At 33.0% G+C, this 18392-nt stretch overlaps 1 protein-coding gene across 1 annotated transcript in view; it reads left to right on the forward strand.

Moving 5' to 3' along the window:
* Positions 1–8506: 8506 nt before the first annotated feature.
* The window catches only part of LOC119838868 (protein neuralized), a 40451-nt gene continuing 30565 nt past the window's right edge, over positions 8507–18392 (forward strand). Inside the window, exon 1 of the mRNA XM_038365011.1 lies at positions 8507–8886. Coding sequence (XP_038220939.1) covers positions 8859–8886 — 28 coding nt within the window. The 5' untranslated portion in view covers positions 8507–8858. The remainder of the gene's footprint in view (positions 8887–18392) is intronic.

Consider the following 18392-nt stretch of genomic DNA (forward strand, 5'->3'; position numbering starts at 1 on the left):
TACATAGGGTGTCAAACTCATTACCCTTCCTTTTTCGTAGTCGGGTAAAGTGGTCATTTTTATTACTTGTCATTATTCTATGGTTATTGTCATCATTTAGAAAATTATCCTTTTCCTAGAAATTTTTCCTTTATTTTTATTGTCTTTTTAAGTATTTTCGTTTCCATTGCTTCAATTATAAATTTTGCAAGATCATATTTTGAATAGAAGGAGGCGACGTAAATTAAAATTGATCTTGAAAAATTCAGAAGGAATGGAAACGAAAAGGTTTACAAAGACAATAAAAAGAAAAAAGAAAGGAAATTTTTTTAGATTAAAATAGACCAATTTTTTTTTTTATTATTTGTAACTAATTATAAGGAACAACTTTTAATGTTTGTTAATAATTTGATAAATAAAAAGATACAATTTTATACACGTTTTTTTATTTCTAATCCAGCATTAAAGATTTTTCAACAATCAAAAATAAACATCCTGTATCACCGGTCTATGTTATGGCGCGAAACTTAAAATGCTTACACACACATACAAAGGAACGCTCGCCGCTTCCTCGCGCCATTTCATTTCGGCCGTGCATACGACGGTAATTATTACGAGCTTGGGTCAATCACACGAAAGGTTAAAGACTTTTCGAAGATCACCCAACCTTTGACCGCCTGTCTCACAAAGGGAAAAAGAGTAGTGAAAGATGAGAAGTACATAGAAGCCTTTGAAAATTCAAGGAACTGTTAGTAAATGCTCCATTCCGTAAAATCGATCAGGCTATTGAAATATCATATCAAGGTCTACTCCAGAAATAGAGCGTTGTTGAAATATTTTTCGTTTTACCATAAAACGAATAAAAAAAAATTTAGTTGCGACCCAATTTAATAATGAACCAATTAGGGAACTGAACACCTAACAACCCAAATTCTATGGGCATTATCGAGCGATTTCATTCGACATTGAAATGAAAATTGAAATCTATCGCCTAGCTAGGTAAGAAAGAAAGTATACAAATGCAGCATCTGCAATGACTTACGCTATTATGGCTTACAAAAATACTATCCATAGTGCATTTTTATTAGTTATCTATTTTTTTATTTCTGTGAAATAATTTAATAATTTGTATGTGTTGTATACGATCGTTGACACAAGTAAGGAATTTGACAATTTTCTTTTTAACCGAACGATACGCTAATATATCTAATTATCCAACTCTTCTGCAATTTGTTACTGCTTTACTAAGTCTCCCTCATTCCAGTGCCGCAGTCGAAAGAATATTTTCCGCAGTAAATTTAATTAAAACAAAAACAAGAAACCATTTAGGCACTGAAACGATTGAGGGACTTCTTTTAACGAAACAACTGCTTAGTGATGAACCCTGTTACAAACTTCAAGTTGATAAAAAAATGATTGTTAAAATGAATAAAAATATGTACAAAAAATAATAAATATTGTTTTCTTGAACAGATTTTATTACAATTTTACAGATTTTATACAGATTTTAGCGTTTTGTGCTCATACAGATTTTGTACAGATTTTTCGACCGTTCTATCCAGATTTCTCGATCTGGCGTGTGGCAACACTGAACACAACATACCACATGAACATGCAGAGGTCCTACAACATTGCTTAACATCTGGCTACTTATTATGGAATGGTGAATTTTACATGCTGGTTGATGACGTGGCCATGGACTCTTCGGTATCCCCCGTTGTCGCCGATATATTTATGGAAGACTATGAAGACTTTGAGGAAAGTCCTTGAGAAAAAGAGCCTTGTCCACAGCCCTAGTCAAACCAAGAATTTATAAACGCTACGTTCGTGACACCCTAACCATGCTCTGCGATTAGCATATTTCTGCATTTTTAGAACATCCTAACTCCATACACAAAAACATCCAATTCACTATGGAGAAAGAAACAAACAACCGTCTAACCTTTCTTCACATTTTAATTATGAGCCTTTGATTTTTTTTGTGACTTAGTCTATATGCCTATTAAACCATACCCTACCATATAAGGGTATTACTGACAGAATTGGAAGAATTCTAAAACGAGCTTCAATCAAAACTAAAGACCAATAAAAAATAATATTCCTTTACAAGAAGCAGGTGTGTTCACGTTAGACTGTGATTGTGGTCTCTCCTACATCGGCCAAACAAAAATAAGCATTGGTAGCAGACTGAATTTAAAACGCATTTTAAATCATTATAATACAATTTTATGACAAAATTTAAATTTAAAAGTAGTACCTAGCCTGTGAGACTACATGTCCCTTATAGTGTTATCAATTTGTTAAATCCCTAGTTAAAGGTTAAAAACAATTTTTTTTTTTATTGAATGTGTATGTGTTTTTAATATTATAACTTGTAAGGAACATAGATCTGATTTGAGAGATTTTATATTTAATATATTGATTAAATTTGAATGTATCATAGTTGGTGTGCGGGAGTAAATCGAATATTAAACGGAAAATGTTCTCTTTTTGATAAGAATGATCAATTAAAAAAGCAAATTTCAGATTTTTATAATAGAAGGAAACATACATATTAAATACATTTATTTATATTGTATCAATTATTTAAATAAAATAGGGAATTATATGCTTGTCATCTACAAATTTCTATTTGACGATGATAGTATTTTATGCTGTCATAAATGGTGTGATTATTTTTCGTGAAAATAATTATTATATAAGAAAACTAATAGTGACATATTAAGCTTGATTTACTGTACAATAATGTACATGGGTAAAATTTACCCGGTCACAACGACTAAGTTCTGTTTATATTAAGGAAATGAATGTCGAACTCGCAAGCTGTTCTTGCAAGTATACCTGAAGATCACCAAAAAGACCCTGATATTATTCAAAACACGGAGAATCCATCATGACGCCTCAACTATTTCAGATGTGTTTACTTTTCGAGTACAAGAATGAGATGCTAATAAAGCTTGGACTAAGCGTATAGTACTTTCGACTCTTACTATTGCCGTTATTGCGTTATTGCCGTTTGGTACACGTGCTATAAATATTCATTTTCAGATTTTGTGATTCTACAGAGAACGGTTTCGCTGCTGCAGTCTATATCCGTACTGTTAATAAATCGGGTGTTGTGTTGTTAAGCCTGTTATGGCCATAAGTAAATTAGCTCAAGTTAGAACGCGTTTAATTATTCCTAAATTGATATTATCAGGTGCTGTACTATTGACTCGTCTCGTAATCACGTTAAATCAACGTTAGGTCAAAAGATAAACAAATTTGCTGAAACAAACAAAACATATAATTCAGAAGAAAAAACAACTACGTTTTGAAGTAAATAAAGATATGATTTATTACTGTTTGATCCCCCTCATATTAAAGGGGGAGAAATAATTTTCTTACAAAGAATGCACAATTTTTTGAAAATGGCAGAGAAAAAAGAGGCGAAATGGGAACACTTAGAAATGTTACTCGCTCTAGATACTGGACACTGAACTGCGGTTTGCTAATAGCAATAACAACAGACTTACACATAAAAAATGAAGGTTAGTCACTCAAGTTTTTAGCGAGCGAGTATCCTCAGCATTGACATTATTAGCAAGTAAATAATATTCTTTACCTTTATGGTATTTTTCATGTATCAATACCAAACACAAAACGGCATTTATTTTTGACACAAAAATATCTAATTCCACCTTGCGTGAATTCTCCAAAAAAATTGCCAAAAACACACAAAACTAATCCTCCATTAAGATTTATTGTGAGTTAATAGATACACCCACATAAAAACTATCACAACACATGTCTACGGTGCTTGCTCTCCTCAGAGGTAACACCAGTGTTTATGTTAAAAACTCATACCATTTTGTTAAGATATTAAGACTGTACATTAATAAAAAGTAATATTCCTTTACAAGAAGCAGGTGTGTACAAGTTAGACTGTGATTATGGTCTCTCCTACATCGGCCTAACAAAAAGAAGCATTGGTAGCCGACTGAAGGAACACATTGCGGATATCAAGCATAGGCGTCACAAAAAGTCTGCGGTATGTGAACACACTCTGGACAACAACCACTTCTTACGGTTCGACCAACCACAAATCCTCGCCAAAGAAAATATTTTTTTTCCAAGATTTGTACGTGAGGCTATTGAAATTAATAAATATCCAAATTTCAATGGAGGATGATTGAAAACTTTCCAACACCTGGGATCCTGTTATCATATCTTATCAAGAACTTAAAACCCCATGTCAGACATACAAAAGACTAAAAGACACTATCAGCCAATACTGCCAACATCCGAAAAAATACTCTACATATAAACTGCGGAGAAATAGGTGGAGGTAGTTCGCAAACAACAATTTTTGTATCACCTTAAAGACATGTAATATCTTAGTCTCTTCGTTACCACGCTCGCTATAAAGTGTTCGAAACGTCGGGTTAATCTTTTATTTATAAAAGATGAAGAGAAGAGAAAATATATAAAAGATGCCTAAAACCAAACTCCCTACATCTCTACATATTTGTGGAATGATTGCATGCCGATTTTAGAATCAATCAAATTTAAATCGGTGATTTTTAAAAATGGGGTTAGATACATAATATAAAAACTTCAAAAAATGTAGACATATTTATCAGCTCATTGTAATGAAACGAGTCTGATTACTAGAAATTTTAATCAAGATCCATTGGAATTTTTTTTAGTAGGTAGTATAAGAAGTGACGGTGTGAGGCATATTAATCCTGATTGTAATCAATTTATGAGTGTGTATAAAAGTCTAATCATAAATAATTATAAATAAGTACATTCATTTTGCGCTAAGGGGGCTACTGAAAACCTGCACCTCTCCACTAATACGGTGAGGCAAATGCTGAGTAGTCCACCTTATCACAAATACTATCCAAACATTAGAATATATCCAATGCAATTTTTATTTTTATTATTTATTGTTCTTAAAATGTATTAGTTGTAAGCTAAAATTGTTGTATTTGTGATTAAATGTATTTTCTTTCTTTCTTTCTTTCTTTCTAATTGTGAAAAAGATTTCAATACACCAATACAATCCCAATGTCTTAATTTTGCGTTTAAACTTTCTATGACAGCATGCTCCACAATTGATTCCAAAACTTTATACTACGCCTGTTGTAACAAGGTGGAATTTTTGGTTAAAATCTGTGATTTATTTGAATGAATATATGCAAATCTTATCAATTTTCTTAATGGATATGAATACGACAATTCTAGCACTATTTACCTCAAACAAAGGCTGTGAAGGCTCTTTTGGCGAAAAAACAATGAATAATTTATCAAGCGAAAATTCTATTGATCACAGCATGATGTTGAAGACAGCAGCTCAAAAGAGCTTGGATAAATTGTCCATCGCAAGTTCCTGTGTGTGTCGCATCTCAGTTTTGTGTGGGAGCCCAGTCAAACATTTAGATTAAGGAAATTGGCGCAGTTAAACACTTACATAAACTTATACAGCACTAATGAAGATTTCCAAATTTTACATAGTATTTAGTATTTACAAGGCGTTTACACCAACATCTTCTAATTTTAAAAGAAATTGTTCACCAAGTACCTCAATAATAGCAGTACCACTCATCAACCACTTGAAACTGTTCAGAGGTTCAAGAGCGAATATCAGAAAGAAAGAAACAATAAATTAATTTTACCACATGATGATTTGATACAAATTTCAGATTTATTTGATTTCAACTTCTTTCCCATACAATCCAATGCTATTACCAACAAGGACGCTCAAGACATTCCTTCAGTACTAACTATAACTCCCGAGAAGTATGAATGTCAGAAATTAGCACCTGATAATCCAGAGCCAGCAAAATTAATTCATTGCAATAATAATTCAGCTACAATACAACTTTCACAAGATTTTCAAAAGTATGCCAATGGTTAGTACACCAGACAGGAAAATGCTACAATTACATACTTCTGTTTTGCGAGAACAAGAAAAAGAAAATTTACTCAATAAAGTTATAATTGCACAGTTTATTACAAGGTCGTTTACCTTTTCTTTCAGTTGTTTTAGGCATTGTAATAAACTGTGCAAATTGACTGTTAGATAAATGCACTTATAACTTTAATACTAAAAATACATATGCAATAATATCAGATAAGCACAGAGCTATGTTTAATGAGATGATGTTTAAAGAGAAAAAAGAATCAGCACTGAAGAAAATAGAAAAAAGAATGAGAGTTAGAGAAGAAAACAAAATTATAAGACAATAATGTAATGTCAGGTATATAGAAAATGAAGGAAAGTACAAATAAATACCAGCAAAAATATGTTCAAAACCAACAACAACCAGCAATTATTTGTGTTGTGATGTGTACTCTTTGATATTTCACATGAAATGACCACACAAACACCAAGAGCATGTCCCAGAAGATATAAAATTAGACCTTTATGTGTGTGTGTATATTCATTGACTATATAATAATTGTGTCAGACTGTCCTAAAATTATATTTTTTGTCCAATATCTGTGTATTTTATTCATTTTTTGATGTGAAACATCTATAGCCGCACGTAAAATTTCTGGCGTGGCGACGCATGCCGTGGCAACGCGTCGCCACGCTAAATGATAGTGTATAATATATACAGTCTATATGCAGTAGTGTGTATGGTGTAATATTTTATTTTATCATTATGACATATTTAGTTCCTATCACAGTCATCTGCCAGACGTCCCGTGACAATATAATAATAATGAATATTCGTTTAAAAATTCACTTATACTGTCCATGACTGGTGACTTTACCATAATATTTAAAAAATAAATCAAGGATCAAGGAACTCGGACATACAAGCACCAAAAATACGATTTACACAACAATATTGACTTGGGAGTAGAACCCTTTAAAATATACTACAATAAACACAATAGAAATAACTGGGAAATTAACTGTCACATGCACAAAAATAAAAAAAACTTACACAAAAGACAAATTTCTACAGACTGAAAAACCAAACGAACAACTAAATACCTATGCAAATAGTTCTGATTGATTAGAAATTGATTGTAAAATATGCTAATTGTTATTGTAACACCATGTGGCGTGGGTGATTATGTAAAATTTTTACTATTTAAAACCTATTAAGCGTTAACCTACGCAGAAAACAAAGCCTAAAAAAACTTACACACAAGAACAAATTTCTACAGACTGAAAAACCAAACGACCAACTAAATACCTATGCAAATAATTATAATTGATTGTAAAACTAACTGTTATTGTAACACCACGTGGAGTGGGTGATTTTGTAAAATTTTTACTATTTAAAAACTATGAAGCGTTAACCTACGCAGAAAACAAAGCCTAGGATCACACCCGCAGTCAGAAAAGAAAATATTGAATAACTGACAGCCATGAGCCACACTGCAGTTGCACAGATGCTATATAGACTATAGTTTATAGTTTATACCTTGTACCCATAGACTATATTCATACTAAAAACCACAGAATAAGTAATGCACTACGTACTAGAAACTAATGCCCGTATCGTAGCGTAGTAGCCGGTTCACACGGCGCACATTTGTTTGCAATGACATGTTTGCACAAACGGCACGGGTAAACGTGAAATTTGAGGTACTTGGAAGTTGACGCTAAAATTGTAAAACTTTGTATCTCGCATAAAATGCGGTTGTTAGCGGAAGGTACTGTAGTGTCTGGACGAATGTTCAAAATTTTGCAAGTAAGAAAAGAATGAGATACATTATATATGCATATATTAAATAGCTTATATGCAAATTTGCAATACTCTATGGCTCAGAGGCTGATGAATTAAGTATTTATGCCGTGTGGACAATGGGTATTGCACAGTCTTTAGTTTTCATAGCATAAGACTGTGTCATGTGGACTCGCTATTAAACTACTCTTTACCTAGTACACATATAGCATAACCAGTATAATGTTCTCTGTGTTATAACTATAATAGTACTATGAAGTAACAAGTTTTGAATTGACTATCGACGAATGCCGTATGGAAGCAAATGCAAGCGTCAATTATTATAATTATACACATATTTTCTGCAGGCATGTATGCATAAATCAGATTGTTTAAGTAAGTATTTCAAAAAAAAAAACTCACTTGCATGAAAATATTCGTATAAAATTTCGCAATTATAATATTAAGTAGGACAGTATACCTATTAACTAATTACTCTATGACACAGTTTAGCAGATGGCATAGGCCCAAACCGCACAACATGTCTTACTCTATTAATCTACTCTTTGCTCTGAACTGCACAGGCTAGACTGTGTCTTATTTAATGTTTTATGTTGCCAGATTCATAACCAGAGACAACACTTAAACGCAACACAACAATATGTATGTATAGCAATTTAAAAAAATTTATTATATCATAGTAAATAATAACCAAATCATTTAATACATATTTTACACTCTATAAATTAATTTACTCAATATATAAAATATAATTAAAATTTTTCTATGCAGTTTATCCGAACATGGATTAAAGTATTTGTTATCTCTTGTAAACGTCAAAGCTCAAAGTCGGAAAGATTATCAATCACAAAAATGTAATTGTTATACATTAGAATGGTAAAACTTTTAATATTTAATTTGCAATAATTTAAAGTTAAGTGCAATATTAATTACAGTTAGAACTTCGAAGTACGCCTTTATAAATTAGTTTAAAATTTATATAAAGCAATAGGATTCTTATAAGAAACATTTGTTCTATTTCAATATGAGAATAAACAAATTTTACGTGCTCTATTAAAGTTCATAGTTCAGCTTTCGTGAGTGATGAATATTCGGACTAGTTCGCGTTAATTTGCAAAGTTTTTGTTGATTCAATCATGTGTTAATTCCGAGATCTGAAGACGAACAGTGCAGTGAGACTTTTCTATAATGGGGCTTACGGGAAGCGCTATACCAGGTAAGAATCATTACTAATGAAATGAGTACGCAATTAATGATAATAATAAAGGCATGTTTCCGCAATTCGAGGTCAAGCGCCTTCTTTGCGTGAAAAGTTAAAGAGGATAAAAAGTCAAAGATGAAAACACTCACAGCTCCTCCATGAAGCTTAGCAGCTTTTGAGGGCTGCCGAAAGCTTGAGGAAGGGACCCAGGTGAACCTAAAACTCGAGAGTTTTCTTGCCACTGTATAAGTAAATGTCTCTATTTTAAAATAACCTGTTTAAGTTTGGGTGTGGAATGGTGATCTAAAGATGCAAAACTATTATAATTTTAATGCGATAAATATCAATTGTGTGTTTTTATCAATATGATTATTTAAATACATGTTTATCTAATTTTTTACTCATATGTAATATGAAGGTATGATAATGCATCTGTTTTTATTGTTTATAAAATAAATTTTGGTATGAAATCCTTTTTATATTATTAAATACCAGAAGCTTGTCCTGCCTGGATAATTAGATCTTGTTTTATCCCAAGGGAGTAATTAATGGGGATAAAAAGTATCCTATCACCCAAGTTAGCTCTGTATACCAAATTTTATCAAAATCCATTCATAGTTTCAGAGTGATTCACGGACAAACATCCATTCCATCCAACATTGGTATGTGCACATACTATCGTAATATATTTATTGAACAGTAAACAATTTAATAGTTTTAATATATTATAAATATGGATATTATGATCAAATTTTTAAAGACACATAATAAATTGATTGTCCATGGGGTTTTATACCTGCATCCCTCACTTTACTATGCAAACCTTAAACAACTGTTTCATAAATTATATAATACTAGCTTTTGCCTTTGGTTTTGCACGCGATGAATTTGGAGTAGTTTAATAAATGTTGTTATATATATAAAACTTCCTTTTGAATCACTTTATCTATTAAAAAGCCCATCAAAATCCATTGTGTAGTTTTAAACATGTGAGCACACATACATGCATACAAAGGGGCCTACATGGGCAGCAACAGTGATGTACACAAATGATAGCCGCTTGGACTTTGGACTCTCCCTTTGATTTTTAGGAATAAAATGTAATAATGTGTGCTAAAATACAAATTTTATATGTTACTCCAAAGGATTTTTAATTGAAGGACTACACATATCTTACTAGACTTTTTTTTATTAGAATTTACATAGATTATTCACTAGCTCTTTACAGAGTATAGATATGGAAATTATTTAATCCCGATCATTCTAAAGAACCTAAACTGCTAAGCTTATGAAATTATTCTATAGTCAATAATCCTACTATATATATATTATATATTATATAAATATTAGTGTTGTGTTTGTTGCTCTTTCACACAAAAACTGCTTAACCGATTGCAATGAAATTTGGTATGTAGACAGCTGGACAGCTGAAATAACATATAGGCAACCGTATATCCCGATATTCCTATGGGATACAGACTTACGCGGGTGAAACCCTGGGGCGCAGATAGTCCTTGATAAGTGTACAAAGCATGTGTCACATCTGTCCGCTTGGAGTGAGTCATAATGGAGTAACAAGCCAACCTACAAACATACAAATGCAAAATTTAATTTGATCTAGTTGTAGGCTATATGTATTCCACATGCAAAGCTGGTACAGACCACTTAAATAAACTTATAAGAAAGACATGTTTTTAGTTACATCACATATATGTCAGGAATGGCTGAACGGATTTTAATGATTTTTTTTTAAATTCATGTTGACTAGCACATGGATCGACATATTAACTTATAGCATCCGAATGCTACTGTGTTTCGTTTTAGAATTAGCGGTGATGGAGGCCCATTTTACTCACCTTTCTCCGTCTCTACTATTATTCTTGTTGTCTTTCCTTTCCTTATACCTATAACCCTTAAAAGTGAGCAACTTATTTGCTTTGATTTGATTGGTTGCCAGTTCTAACTTCTAACATAAAAATAAAAATAACTTTAAATTTAGAATTTTCTCAAGGAAATTTCAAGCCCCTTTAGAACTTACATTCGGCAGCCTTCATTGATAAAGTTGTGTTTCAAAAACTTTTTCGTGCAAAAAAGTGCTTAAGGTTTAGCTTATTCATAATATTATAATACCATATGATTATGTCGACATCTCTTGGTAAAATTGAGCGCTGAATTAAACACGTACAGTATGGTCTGTTAGTTTGTGACGCAGTATGTAGATGGCGTGGAAAGCAATTGTAGTTGTAGATACGAAATGGGAAAACGGTACAAAACAAAAATACAATCGAATTGAGAATCTGCATTGTTTTTAGCAACGTCAGTAAAAATATGGTATTATAAAACTTTGTCTGATATTTATTCCAATATCAAACAGTGACGTTGATGTATACTTTTATTGTTTTCACACAAAAAATGCTGGACCAAAATCAATGATTCCTTCACCATAAGAAAACTGCATCTCCACTGCCCGATTCACCCGCGGTCAGTATAAAATAGCTGATAGCAGATTTTATTTATATAGATATTGCTAGAGTAATGTTTTGTGTATGTCTGTTACGATTTCACGCCTAAACTAATGAACTAATTTTAATTAAACTTACACAGGTACACAGGTAGATCTTGGGAAAGGACATAGGTTTGTTTTTATCGCGCAATTTAGGGCAGAAGGCTAGTTATATTAAATGTTCATATACTTGAATTGAATTTAAAAGTAAATAACATATAAGTACTAAAAGCACGCTTTAACTATTTAATCAATTAAATTGTCTCACTTGCTCCTACAGAGTGCAAGGAAATTATTTATTCCTGGCATGAAATTATTGTATTGTCACCGATCCTTGATAAAAAATATTCAAAAAACTAAGATTCGACACATATTAGATTATATTATATTGTTTATGATAATTTACCGAACATTATAATATATTTGTTTTTTATATAGGTATGTAGTTAACAAAAAGCTATTTATATTCGGATTATAAATTCTGTTATTTTTAATTCGAAATCCAAAAATATTAGAATAAAATACTTTTTAACCTTATACTAAATATAATAATAATAAAATACTTTTTTATTACATTTACGTAGTAACTATTTACCCTGTGGTAACGTTCGTGAACATTAATTGTGTAACAATTTAGAATTAAAAATAAACGCTCAAAATTGTTACCTATTGATTCACATTATGCAACCTTTCCGAACTTCTTCCCACGGATCTTCTAGACGATGATTAAAAAAAAATGGGTTAGGCGGGAATTCAAACCTTAATACAGTATCCGAAAAAATACATACAATTACAAATTTGAATTTCCAGATTTGTATATCGATGTTTTTTTTCGCGTTATGCAAGTTTTCAGTGGTCCTATTAACCTCCATGGATCTTGTAAAAATAGTTTTAAAAGAACATGTATTTTCGATGCATTTTTGGTTGAACTATGGGACGTTTCTTATAGATGCTTGATAATTTACAGATACATTGTGCTTAAAATAATTTGAAATTCGAATGATAGTTGTTCAAACGAAAAGGTCGTAAGCAAAATCTATATTATATGAATAATATTATTTGTTGTCTTGTAATAAAGTCCTCATTGCTTTAAAGGTTCATCGTACATTACATTTAAAAAATTCATAGCATATTTTTGAACAGCTGACGATCAGCTGTAGCGCAACTACCTGTCATTCTTTTATTTTTTTCCACTGTTTTTTTTTTTTGTAGCGCACGTGTATTTTGCAAGTATAAAGGCCAGTACGAAATGGACCTCGACGACGCGATCAAAAGTATATTATATAGCATTGCAATAAAGTCGATTATCCGCTAAACTGTAACAGGACAAACAAATTCCTTGCACAATGCATAAAGTATAAAGGAGGTTGGTTAGGCAAAAGGTTTTTGTTTATTTTTTCAAATCAGCTGATGCAAGGAAATGCTAGAGAAAGGCATGTTCAGAATCATATGATAATTGTTTACGGCCTGTCAGTTGGTGTAAGGTGTGTTTTTGTATTGGAATACTTTCTATATATATATATAGCATAAACAATAAACGCTAGAACACTATGAGAACAAACATACAAACTTAACAATAACTAACTTTCCGCACTCGGCTTCGCGTTGTTTTAATTTAAATGTAAAAAACTATTATAAACTAATAGTCATCCTCGAGAACTATGTTATCGATTGGACAAAACAGAATGCAAAACGTCGCAGTCCTTTTCGAATTTTATCGCTGACAGATAGACTGATACTATGTATTATAAAAATAAATAAATAGATTAAGTTGGGGTGGGACAATTATTTTTTCGATCTTTATAAAAATAACTAGCTGCGCCCCGCGGTTTCACCCGCGTAAGTCCGTATCCCATAGGAATATCGGGATAAACAGTTGATTATATGTTATTCCAGTTGTCCAGCTGTCTACGTACCAATACTTATTACGTACCGATATTTATTTATTATCATCCTATCCTACTACATATATCCTACTAATATTATAAATGCGAAAGTTTGTATGTGTGTGCGTTTGTTGCTCTTTCACGCAAATACTACTGAACCCATTGCAATGAAATTTGGTATGTAGACAGCTGGACAACTGGAATAACATAAAGGCATTTTTATCCCGATATTTCTACGGGATACGGACTTACGCGGGAGAAACCGCGGGGCGCAGCTAGTGTTAATATATGTAGATTACATGTCACGTTGTTAATCCGCGATGGTTCTTCTAAACTACTCAACCGATTTTAATCAAATCTGCGCACCGTGTGCAGTTTGATACAACTTAAAAGAGGATTGTTTATATTATTTCTATTAATGACTGCCCGAGCGGAGCTGGGGCGTGCAACTAGTAAATATTAAAAAATAAGTTCCTTTAAGTTAAAATCAATGAAAACGCTGCCGTATGTTTTTTATACGACATGTCTACATTTAAATCTAAACTAAAATTATAAAGGTAAGGGGAAATATTTGTGATTTCAACCGACTTCAAGAAAGGAGGAGTTTTATCAATTCAATTGTTTTTTTTTTTTTTGTGTATGTTGCCTCATAATGTTTAACTACGTGTACCGATTTTTATGATTATTTTTTTAATTGAAAGTTGGTATTTTGGTTCTGATTTATTTTTGAAGTTCTGGCAATATGAACGCGGTTTTAGTTTTTCTAAAAAATAATGATACAAATAGCACGATTATTTTAAACGAAATTAAATAAGTTTTCAAAAGTACCTAAAGCTACCACGTGGAATACCTGACATCTAACAAAGACATATTGAAAGTGCCTCGCTGAAGCATTCGAGACGAATAAAAAAAACTAGTCTAAATGTCTCATAAATTGCATAGCAACCGAAATGTGTAGGCATTTTTCTATTGACCAATTTAAACTCTATGTACGTGGAAATAAGTGCGTTAATTTTGAATTTTCTTTTTATGGGGACAGCTGAGCGTCAGCTGTGGATAAAGGGCGAATTGTTGGGAGGAATTTGAACTCTGTCTCGTAAGCGTTAAGGTTGTTGTTGCGTTGTTTTTTTATTAACACGTATTGGCATTTGTTTTTGAAATGTCAAAGAATGGGTAATCTAAGAAAGTTATGAGCATGTGTAACAAAGAGGTTGCTCTATCGAATATTCGCGTTGGAGTATGTAAAGTAAGACTCAGAAGAAGAAACAGCATTATTTTTGCCACTCATTTGTCCGGGTTAATATTGATTAATTGTTATCGGATTCTTAAATGGGACGTAATGACAACAATCTACTCGAAAACACAGGAATAAAAGAGTAAGACACCGCTTTGATTAGCGACATTTTTAAGTAAATATTATAATGTACATAATATGTATAGTTTTTAACATCCAAATATAAACGGAGGATTGGGGTAACAATTCAATTTCTGAGTCAATAGCCAATCGAAGGATCGTTTTCGAATGCAGAAATGATTAGAGATCCATCGAAAAAATATACGATAATGTAGGGATATACAATAGCCTATCCTAAATATTAGGATACCTACATTGTTTATTTCAAGCGTAACAAATTACATAGTAACATGTTAGGGTTTTTGAAAATTACAAATTGAGAGGATTTAAAGTAAATCATGTATTAAAATTACACAATTACACGATTTGACGTAAAATACGTACGTGGATTTTAAGTAAAACACGTATGTTTTAGCGGTTATTTTGCATTTCGACTTGTTTTGTTGTTTGCCATTTAACGTATAAATTCTATTTAATAAAGTTTAAAACTCCTAGAAAAAAATCGCCATTTTGAATTCGAGCCTCGCATTAAAAAAAGCATGCAAACGTTCGAAATTCAAAAGCCTATCGCTTCGCACACGTCCACGCGCCTCTCGCGTGCCGCTGCGACAGATGTTTGGTGGTTGGGTGTTTTTTTTTTCCCTCGTGTCTGCGACCGGCCTTGTTCGGCCTCGCAAATTTTTGAAGTTTTTTTTTTTTTCATGATAAAAGTTCGGTTCATATATATTGGACCTGTTTTTGCAGAAGTCTTATAGTCTACGTGGTATATTAAGAGTAATTGTGCCGATGATGGCCTCGCATTATATGTGTTTGGTGTCAGGTGTGTTAGGTTCGATGCACTAAAGAAAATCGCCGTCTGTTACACGCTAACTATCCGCGTAAATAAATAAGCAAGTGATATGTGGTTTTTTTTGCGATTATAGTATAAGACGTTAGGACGTAGGATATTGAATTTGTTGATTCCTTGACAAATAGTACGGAAGGGGTTGTTTCAAAAAGAAATCCGTTTATAAGAACCATACATTTAAATAAAAAAAATATTAATTAGAAGTCCTTTTTTAAATTATTTATATCACTATAATAATTTAAAGCACACTAGTCATGTATGATGTAAAGTCCATCCGCGCGCGTGGTCAAAGGTGTATTTGAAGAGTATTTTCTTCATATCATTCTTAAATAGAAACGCGCCGAGTGTGTTTTATTTCAATACTAGCTGCGCCCCCGCGGTTTCACTCGCGTAAGTCCATATCCCGTAGGAATATCGGGATAAAAAGTTGCCTATATGATATTCCAGTTGTCCAGCTGTCTGCGTAGCAAATTTTATTGCAATCGGTTCAGTCTCTGCTGTGTATGATGAAACTTTCTTATTATAAAACAATCTAGAAGCTAGCAGTGGTGTAACATTCATGTCTCATTTTTAATATTTAAATTTAATCCTATAATATTATAAATGCGAAAGTTTGTAAGGATGTGTGAAACCGCGGGGCGCAGTTTAGGCTATTGCATAGCTTCTATCGCGGGCTTCTATTGAGCGTGGAGACCGAATCCAGAACTTAACGTAACGAAAATAACCTGACACCCCCCACTTCGACCCGAACAGCGGTGAATAATTATACTAATAATAAATAATTATCCTACTAATACTATAAATGCGAAAGTTTGTAAGGATGTGTGCGTGTTTGTCACTCTTTCACGCAAAAACTACAGAACCGATTGCAATGAAATTTAGTACGTAGACAGCTGGACAACTGGAGTAACATATAGCGACTTTTTATCCCGACATTCCTACGGGATACGGACTTACGCGGGTAAACCGCGGGGCGCAAACGCGTTTTGTGTAGGATCTATCAGCAACTCTATAATACGATAGTTCCATCACAATGTTAGGGCAGACCCCAAGTGTACTCAGATAAGGCTAGGCTAGGAGGAACATTTCCGATAAACGAAGGAGGTTCTCAATTCGACTGTACGATGTGACGGTTTTCGGGTTAGCGGATTTCGATGATTCTTTTTCAATTTGAAAGCTGTTGCCTGACAATTTTAAAGGTGGTTTAACAAATAGCTGTTATCGAAATGTAACGGTTCCGACGATGCCCCGGTGCACACAGTTATAATTTCCTCAATTCATACGCGCACATGTCTCTCTTTCTTTCTTTCTTTTTTTTTTTTTTTTTTTTCGGAAGCTCCATCGTCGCAGATGCGCACGCGCCGATTGTTCTTATATCCGCCCGCGGAAGAGCCGCCGCCGCCGCGCGCGCGCGCATTGAACGCGTCTATTTGCACTGACAAGCTGGTGCGAGCAGCTTGGACGAAGATGTTGCCAATATGATTATGGATTTCGTGTTTATGACGTATAACGACACGTGCTGTGTTTTTTTTTTTTTTTTTGGAAATTTAGTATTAGATAGAAATTGAGTTGGTGAAAGGGCAATGTCAGATTAGGTATAGGGATGTGGCAACTTTTGTTTTTGCGACCATGAGCGTGTCATTGTGTTTTTTTTTTTTTTTTTGAATAATTTATAGTGTAATTAGTCAAACTTCGTACCAGACTATAATCTATCTCCGTACTAAATTTAATACAGATATGATAAGCTGATATGATAAGTTTCCGCGTGAAAGAATAACAAACATACATACTTTCATACATTCATACTTATAAACTTACGCGTTATTAGGGCAATGCATATTTCTGATGTGTGCAGTGACACACACACACACGCATATATATGTACACATAAACTTGTTAATATACATCAAACACACATTCAAAAGTATTTGTTATATACATTGGAATTATTTATATGTTATTAAAAATAATTAGGATAAAGATCAAAATTGTCAATAGGTCATTTGTCTATATTTAATTTCTGCTGATAATTCTCGCGAAGCGTTAGTTAATTAATTTAATCGTCGTATACACCTTTACTTATATTAGGGCTGTCAGGATCGAATTCAATAATGAATAGATTTATTTTAACTTTCACTATAATAAATATATAAATCTAATATATAAAATTCTCGTGTCACAGTTTTCGTTGCCACACTTCTCCGAAACGGCTTGACCGACTTTGATGAAATTTTTTGTGCTTATCCGGTATCTATGAGAATCGGCCAACATCTATTTTTTATCCCGATATTCCTACGGGATACGGACTTACGCGGGTGAAACCGCGGGGCGCAGCTAGTCTTATATATAAAATTCTCGTGTCACAGTTTTCGTTGCCATACTCCTCCGAAACGGCTTGACCGATTCCTCTGAAATTTGGTAAGCATATTGGGTAGGTCTGAGAATCGGCCAACATCTATTTTTTATCCCGATATTCCTACGGGATACGGACTTACGCGGGTGAAACCGCGGGGCGCAGCTAGTAAAATATAAAATTCCCGTGTCACAATTTTAGTTACCAAACTCCTCCGAAACGGATGGACCGATTGTTATGAAATTTTGTCTGCATATTGGGTATGTCTGAGAATCGGCCAACATCTACTTTTCAGACTCCCTAAATGATAACAGTAAGCAGAACAGCGTTTGCCGGGTCAACTAGTTAAAATATTATAAATACAGTTGAATTAACCTTTATCACTTTTGGGAACGTCGGTTAAAAATTATGAAATGTCTTTATGATTAACTAGCGGTCAGCCCCGGCTTCCCCCTTGCCACTAAAGACACTGTAACACTGAAAGAATTTTTCAATTGGGACCGTAGTTCCTGAGATTAGTGCGTTCAAACAAACAAACAAACTCTTCAGCTTTATAATATTAGTATATATATATATAT

The sequence above is a fragment of the Zerene cesonia genome, unplaced genomic scaffold, assembly GCF_012273895.1.
Source record: "Zerene cesonia ecotype Mississippi unplaced genomic scaffold, Zerene_cesonia_1.1 Zces_u006, whole genome shotgun sequence".
In the NCBI taxonomy this organism is placed as follows: domain Eukaryota; kingdom Metazoa; phylum Arthropoda; class Insecta; order Lepidoptera; family Pieridae; genus Zerene; species Zerene cesonia.